Source organism: Xenopus tropicalis, chromosome 5, assembly GCF_000004195.4.
Source record: "Xenopus tropicalis strain Nigerian chromosome 5, UCB_Xtro_10.0, whole genome shotgun sequence".
Taxonomy (NCBI): Eukaryota; Metazoa; Chordata; class Amphibia; order Anura; family Pipidae; genus Xenopus; species Xenopus tropicalis.
The window spans coordinates 151,031,429-151,040,125 of record NC_030681.2 but is presented as its reverse complement, the minus strand read 5'-3'; the positions used below and the strand labels follow the sequence as shown (position 1 = coordinate 151,040,125).

Here is an 8,697-nt window from a genome sequence, read left to right as displayed (position 1 = left end):
GAACGTGATTAGCGCAGCTCTAGAACGCACCATGTCATGTGAAGGGTTTTTTGTTTTTTTTGTTGTTCGTCCAATCACAATGCAAAGAAGTACAAAGCACCAGTTATTGTTGGAATTGTTGATTTTTGTTTTTTTTTTTTTTTCCTTTGTTTCAGAAACTGAACGCATTTCTAAAACCAAATGAGAAAAAAAAAAAGAGAGATAACGTAGCACTAGAAATCACTTTAAGGCTCAGATTGAACAAGAGACGCTAACAGGACCCTAGCGGATTATTGTAACACACACGGTGCTCTCCACGCAGCCTTAGAAAACGAAAAGATTGAATTTGCCAGTCCTCCATCGAGTGTTGTGCCTTTAATCGGAGTCGTTTCTTTTTGCTACCTTGCTGAGTTTTATTATTACTGAGTGGTGTCGCTTTGGGTATTTTTGTATATTCCAATGATCAAAGCTCAACGGTTTTTGTTTGCCATTTCCGGAAAGAGAAATACCGTTTTTTGTTTTTTTTTAGAATTCGCCTACGGTGTTAACCCTTCGGCTGCCGGCGGGAGGGCCGCCAGCGAAAGGGTTAAAGAAGACTGGAAACCCCCTCCCCCCTTCCTTCTATGTCCCTGTCGAGGCACATTCATCATGTGCGGCTCTACGTTCCTCCACACCGCGCCCCCCGAGAAACAGCCGGACGAGAGGCTCGATCGCTTCCTGACTGATAACCACCGATTTTGCATTAGAAAGGTGACAGTACTTAATGAAACTCAGCACCAAAGGGCATAAGGCAGTTGAAGGTTAGTTTGTTCTAACAGCACCAATCCCATAAATTCTCTACACTTGGTGTATAATGTATAAAACACTGAGCGGAAGAACCCTTCCCTCCGCCCTAGAACTTAGTATGGATGTCTCGATACCGACTCTTTGCGCGTACGTCGCTCCAAGTTCTTTTTTTGTTTGTTTTTTTACTTACAAAACATAGAGAATATCTTTGTGTACAGATGGCCGCCAGAGAGAGAGAGAGAGAAGCTCGGCGGAAGCTTCCGCTCGCGGGGGGCCTTTGTTATTTTTCATTGAGCCGCGGGTCTTTTTTTTTTTTTTCTTCTTCTTTTTTTTTTTCGTAAACAAAAATAAGGTTCCTCTGTAGGTGGAGCTTTAGAGAGAAGACTCGTATTGTAGTAACTCGTACAAGAGAGGGCCGTCTCTGTACCTAATGCCTACGGCAGAGGGGGTGATGTACTGGAGAATGTTGATAGTCCTTCTCAAGCGTCTGTCTACAAAATGCGCATCCCACGCTGGATACCGTTTCCTTGGCATGTCGATCTTTATCAGCGGCCCTTCCGGGTAATAAGGTCGCCCCGACGGAGTAGTTGGCACCATTGGTCTCACCTGGAAAACTGGCAAGCATGTGTCTGCAGTAAGGTCATCCTGTTGCTCCGTGGTGGCTCTGGTTGGTGTGGCCTCGGCCCCGCGGTACCCCGGGGTTTGTGGCGCCATGGGTTCAACGTCGGGAGGCAAAGGAATACCCCAGAGCAACTCAGCGCAACAGGAGCTGGCGAATATCTTAGCGCGGGGCCCCGTGGGATGCAAAACACCATAATAGAGAAGAATGAATGCAACCCCGGCAGCAAAACAAAGAAAAACACAACACAGTGCTGGGACGGCAAATGAGTCAGTGGTGGGATCTCTGTAGAAATACCACAGGAACGTCAAGACAGCGTTCTCCGTCAGGATAACAGTGTAATACGCAAACATTCTATATCGAGTCCGGCCTTCCTTGACGTTAAACCAGCAGAAAATGTACACAATTCCTACCACCATGTTGAAGAGGATTTCCTCCCACTTGGACATGCAGAAGTCTGTCCCGCCGTGGATGATCCAGAAGGCCATGATGCACCAATGGACCACTACGAAGATCCCGAAGTAGAGCTGGAAGATGGAAGCAAAGAGGGCGAAGGAAATAACTCTGGATGAGATGGTGAAAAGTCGCCAGAAGATGTGGATGAGCGCCCCTCTGTAGCTCATACTCTTCTTGTCGTCCCTGGAGTCACGGAGGAGTTTGTGATAGGAGGCTAGCACCCAAGCGAGGGACATGAGGGAGGCCACAGAGGAAACACCTGCCAAACAACACGCATACGGTCATTATTTCCACATAATAGAGGCAAATGAAAGTGTCAGCACTGCTACAAGTGATGCTTGGAGTGAGCACTCAGTGCTACATTAACTAAGGAATGATGGAGGTGAGAATGATCACTCAGCACTTCCAGATGAGTGAGCACTCAGCAGAGCTTGAAGTTAGCAGTGAATGCTTAGCATTGTATGAAATAACGAGTGGGTGCTCAGCACTGAAAAATGAGTGAGTATTCAGGAAACTGGGAGTAAGTGCTCTAATTACTCAGCACTTATAGAAGCTACGAGTAAGCACTCAGCACTTATAGAAGCTATGAGTAACCACTCAGCACTTATAGAAGCTACAAGTAAGCACTCAGCACTTATAGAAGCTACAAGTGAGCACTCAGCACTTATAGAAGCTACGAGTGAGAACTCAGCACTTATAGAAGCTACGAGTGAGCGCTCAGCACTTATAGAAGCTACGAGTGAGCACTCAGCACTTACAGAAGCTACGAGTGAGCCTTGAGGCTAGGGGTAAGCACTGCAGGCAAATGGGAGGCTATGGGGGGCACTAAAAGGCAATATACACGGGGCAAACTGCTAAAAAATAAATTGGCCCACAAGCAAATAAATGATTTCATGCAGCCCCCTCAGCCTGTGTTCAGTGTTGGGGTAAGTAACCCTTGGTGGGATGGAGCTGGAGCGATGAGGGGAGACTTATAGACTTATACCCAGTGTCTAAGCACACGCCCCACATACATTCTCATTGGCTAACGGGTGAGGGTAGGTTCAGCTGACATGGTCAAGGCCCCGTTACACTTACATGGTAGAGTCTCTGCGCGGTTCTTTTGGATCATTATGCACAGTTGTAGCACCAGTTGTGGCGCGCTCTCCAGGAAGGTCTCCAGGAGGCGCAGCATGTTGACATCTGCATATTCGTACATCATAGCCCAATAAAAGCGCCGTTGGTGTTCCTTCTGCCTCTGGCTCTGGATGCCCAGGTACATAGTTCGAAGGTATCTGTGGAGGGAAAAGGTCATACAGGCTTTATACATCCAGTCAGTAACAGCACAGAAATATAACTATGGCAGCATAGGGATTCCCCTGTACTAAGCACAATTCAGCAGGAACAGCCCCCTAAGTTTGCTCATAGCATGTACAGAGAGATACCATAAAACTATGGCACATAGGGATTCCCCTGTACTAAGCACAATTCAGCAGGAACAGCCCCCTAAGTTTGCTCATAGCCTGTACAGAGAGATCCCATAAAACTATGGCACATAGGGATTCCCCTGTACTAAGCACAATTCAGCAGGAACAGCCCCCTAGGTTTGCTCATAGCCTGTACAGAGAGATCCCATAAAACTATGGCACATAGGGATTCCCCTGTACTAAGCACAATTCAGCAGGAACAGCCCCCTAAGTTTGCCCATAGCCTGTACAGAGAGATACCATAAAACTATGGCACATAGGGATTCCCCTGTACTAAGCACAATTCAGCAGGAACAGCCCCCTAAGTTTGCCCATAGCCTGTACAGAGAGATACCATAAAACTATGGCACATAGGGATTCCCCTGTACTAAGCACAATTCAGCAGGAACAGCCCCCTAAGTTTGCTCATAGCCTGTACAGAGAGATACCATAAAACTATGGCACATAGGGATTCCCCTGTACTAAGCACAATTCAGCAGGAACAGCCCCTAGGTTTGCTCATAGCCTGTACAGACAGATACCATAAAACTATGGCACATAGGGATTCCCCTGTACTAAGCACAATTCAGCAGGAACAGCCCCCTAAGTTTGCCCATAGCCTGTACAGAGAGATACCATAAAACTATGGCACATAGGGATTCCCCTGTACTAAGCACAATTCAGCAGGAACAGCCCCCTAAGTTTGCTCATAGCCTGTACAGAGAGATACCATAAAACTATGGCACATAGGGATTCCCCTGTACTAAGCACAATTCAGCAGGAACAGCCCCCTAGGTTTGCCCATAGCCTGTACAGAGAGATACCATAAAACTATGGCAGTATAGGGATTCCCCTGTACTAAGCATAATTCAGCAGGAACAGCCCCCTAAGTTTGCTCATAGCCTGTACAGAGAGATACCATAAAACTATGGCACATAGGGATTCCCCTGTACTACACAATTCAGCAGGAACAGCCCCCTAAGTTTGCTCATAGCCTGTACAGAGAGATACCATAAAACTATGGCACATAGGGATTCCCCTGTACTAAGCACAATTCAGCAGGAACAGCCCCCTAAGTTTGCTCATAGCCTGTACAGAGAGATACCATAAAACTATGGCAGTATAGGGATTCCCCTGTACTAAGCATAATTCAGCAGGAACAGCCCCCTAAGTTTGCTCATAGCCTGTACAGAGAGATACCATAAAACTATGGCACATAGGGATTCCCCTGTACTAAGCACAATTCAGCAGGAACAGCCCCCTAAGTTTGCTCATAGCCTGTGCAGAATCCAAGTTAGATTATTATCACAATAACCACATTTGCACACCAGGATTCCCATTGGCCACTGACTATAATCTCGGCAGGAGCAAGTAGTACAGACATTCTGCCACTAGATGGCACCCTAAACTCACATTATGATCCATCAACATTATCAAACCAAACCTGAGCACACATGAAAGATTTCATATTTCCAGCTGGAGTACTACAGGTGGCAAAGAGGTTGCTTTACGCTGACAGTGGGAGGAAGCAGCACAGGATAAAAGAACATTACAGCAGCTGCCTTTACAGTGAAGGACGTTTAGGCCCCTTTTAGATCCATCACCCCATCCTGTCCCACTCTCAGTTCTACCCCTGGGCAGCCCTATTGCACCATAGAGCTCTAATGTATTCCCAGCAGGATACATTGCCCTGGGGATATGGCGCCAAATGCAGAATGGACAGCAACGGGGCCACACTGGCCAGGGGGCCTCAGCTATGAGTTGGCGCTGTAATTTGTTTTTGAACATCAGCTGAAGTGTGATACGGTGGGAATATCTTGCCCTACTGTCTCCATCCTGCCCTACTGTCTCCATCTTGCCCTACTGTCTCCATATTGTCCTACTGTCTCCACCTTGCCCTACTGTCTCCATCTTGTCCCACTGTCTCCATCTTGCCCTACTTTCTCCATCTTGCCCTACTGTCTCCATCCTGCCCTACTGTCTCCATCTTGCCCTACTGTCTCCATCTTGCCCTACTGTCTCCATCCTGCCCTACTGTCTCCATCTTGTCCTACTGTCTCCATCTTGTCCTATTGTCTCCATCTTGTCCTACTGTCTCCATCTTGTCCTACTGTCTGCATCTTGTCCTACTATCTCCATCCTGCCCTACTGTCTCCATCTTGTCCTACTGTCTCCTCTTGCCCTCATACTGTCTCCATCTTGCCCTACTGTCTCCATCTTGCCCTACTGTCTCCATCTTGCCCTACTGTCTCCATCGTATGCTACTGTCTCCATCTTGTCCTACTGTCTCCATCTTGTCCTTCTGTTCCCATCTTACCCTTATACTGTCTCCATCTTGTCCTACTGTCTCCATCTTGTCCTACTGTCTCCATCTTGTCCTACTGTCTCCATCTTGTCCTTCTGTTCCCATCTTACCCTTATACTGTCTCCATCTTGCCCTACTGTCTCCATCTTGTCCTACTGTCTCCATCTTGTCCTACTGTCTCCATCTTGTCCTACTGTCTCCATCTTGTCCTACTGTCTCCATCTTGTCCTACTGTCTCCATCTTGCCCTACTGTCTCCATCTTGCCCTACTGTCTCCATCTTGCCCTACTGTCTCCATCTTGCCCTACTGTCTCCATCTTGCCCTACTGTCTCCATCTTGCCCTACTGTCTCCATCTTGCCCTACTGTCTCCATCTTACCCTACTGCCTCCATCTTGCCCTACTGTCTCCATCTTGCCCTACTGTCTCCATCTTGTTAATTGAGTATTGGAGATAGGCAGAATAAAATGACTTTCTCATTGTAACAATTTCTGTTGCAAAAGTTATTTAACTCTTTTTGATCCTTTATAAAACCCCCAGTCGTACCCTGGAAAGTCCAGACCGTGACTGAGCGCTGATTACACGGCGCATTACGGAATGAGACAGAATTAGCAGCACCGCACCATTCACTGAGAGATTATAAACCAGCGCCGGGGGGGGGGCTTTGCTTTTGATCCTTCAGATGAACATGAGCAGAATTGCACTCTGGGAATATCGGCAGACTTACCCTTTCCAAATTAAACATCCGACCTCAATTCAAATAAAAGATCCCTGAGGTTTTGGAGGCAACGAGCGGCGGGAAAACATGAGATAAAACTCTCCGGATGCTTCATATCATACAGACATATATTCCAATAGGGTGGGAGTGCAAATACAGCCTTGTGTCTAATTAGCAAAATGAATTCCAGGTCGTTAATCTCAGCTGAGACATGTGATCATTTAATTGGACATGCGGCAGGTTTGGGGCCAGGTGTAACAATGGGATTGGTCAACTGGTTATTATTCATCCATGGTACAGAGCAGGGAGCATTGTCAGTAAAGGTGTGAGCAGTAATGAACAACGTCACCAGATTGTCACTGAATCTCAGCCATAAAGCAGGGCAGGACTGCTGCTTACAATGGGGGGATCAGATAGGATCTGTGCCACTGTGACAGAATGCTCTGTTATACAGATAGCTAGAATCTCAGCCATAAAGCAGGGGAGGACTGCTGCTTACAATGGGGGGGGGGGGGATCAGATAGGATCTGTGCCACTGTGACAGAATGCTCTGTTATACAGATAGCTAGAATCTCAGCCATAAAGCAGGGCAGGACTGCTGCTTACAATGGGGGGGGGATAGGATCTGTGCCACTGTGACAGAATGCTCTGTTATACAGATAGCTAGAATCTCAGCCATAAAGCAGGGCAGGACTGCTGCTTACAATGGGGTGGGGGGGGATCAGATAGGATCTGTGCCACTGTGACAGAATGCTGTGTTATACAGATAGCTAGAATCTCAGCCATAAAGCAGGGCAGGACTGCTGCTTACAATGGGGGGATCAGATAGGATCTGTGCCACTGTGACAGAATGCTCTGTTATACAGATAGCTAGAATCTCAGCCATAAAGCAGGGCAGGACTGCTGCTTACAATGGGGGGGGATAGGATCTGTGCCACTGTGACAGAATGCTCTGTTATACAGATAGCTAGAATCTCAGCCATAAAGCAGGGCAGGACTGCTGCTTACAATGGGGGGATCAGATAGGATCTGTGCCACTGTGACAGAATGCTCTGTTATACAGATAGCTAGAATCTCAGCCATAAAGCAGGGCAGGACTGCTGCTTACAATGGGGGGATCAGATAGGATCTGTGCCACTGTGACAGAATGCTCTGTTATACAGATAGCTAGAATCTCAGCCATAAAGCAGGGCAGGACTGCTGCTTACAATGGGGGGATCAGATAGGATCTGTGCCACTGTGACAGAATGCTCTGTTATACAGATCGCTAGAATCTCAGCCATAAAGCAGGGCAGGACTGCTGCTTACAATGGGGGGGATCAGATAGGATCTGTGCCACTGTGACAGAATGCTCTGTTATACAGATAGCTAGAATCTCAGCCATAAAGCAGGGCAGGACTGCTGCTTACAATGGGGGGGGGGGGGGGGATCAGATAGGATCTGTGCCACTGTGACAGAATGCTCTGTTATACAGATAGCTAGAATCTCAGCCATAAAGCAGGGCAGGACTGCTGCTTACAATGGGGGGGGGGGGGGGGGATCAGATAGGATCTGTGCCACTGTGACAGAATGCTCTGTTATACAGATAGCTAGAATCTCAGCCATAAAGCAGGGCAGGACTGCTGCTTACAATGGGGGGGGATAGGATCTGTGCCACTGTGACAGAATGCTCTGTTATACAGATAGCTAGAATCTCAGCCATAAAGCAGGGCAGGACTGCTGCTTACAATGGGGTGGGGGGGGGATCAGATAGGATCTGTGCCACTGTGACAGAATGCTGTGTTATACAGATAGCTAGAATCTCAGCCATAAAGCAGGGCAGGACTGCTGCTTACAATGGGGGGATCAGATAGGATCTGTGCCACTGTGACAGAATGCTCTGTTATACAGATAGCTAGAATCTCAGCCATAAAGCAGGGCAGGACTGCTGCTTACAATGGGGGGGGATAGGATCTGTGCCACTGTGACAGAATGCTCTGTTATACAGATAGCTAGAATCTCAGCCATAAAGCAGGGCAGGACTGCTGCTTACAATGGGGGGATCAGATAGGATCTGTGCCACTGTGACAGAATGCTCTGTTATACAGATAGCTAGAATCTCAGCCATAAAGCAGGGCAGGACTGCTGCTTACAATGGGGGGATCAGATAGGATCTGTGCCACTGTGACAGAATGCTCTGTTATACAGATAGCTAGAATCTCAGCCATAAAGCAGGGCAGGACTGCTGCTTACAATGGGGGGGGGGATCAGATAGGATCTGTGCCACTGTGACAGAATGCTCTGTTATACAGATAGCTAGAATCTCAGCCATAAAGCAGGGCAGGACTGCTGCTTACAATGGGGGGGGGGGGGGATCAGATAGGATCTGTGCCACTGTGACAGAATGCTCT

At 47.7% G+C, this 8,697-nt stretch overlaps 1 protein-coding gene across 1 annotated transcript in view; it reads right to left on the bottom strand.

The window, feature by feature from the left end:
- Positions 1 to 371: 371 nt before the first annotated feature.
- The window catches only part of xkr6 (X-linked Kx blood group related 6), a 101,903-nt gene continuing 93,577 nt past the window's right edge, over positions 372 to 8,697 (bottom strand). The window contains 2 exon segments of the mRNA NM_001033943.1: positions 372 to 2,099; positions 2,918 to 3,114. Of these exon segments, the coding sequence (NP_001029115.1) occupies positions 1,138 to 2,099; positions 2,918 to 3,114 (1,159 nt within the window). The 3' untranslated portion in view covers positions 372 to 1,137.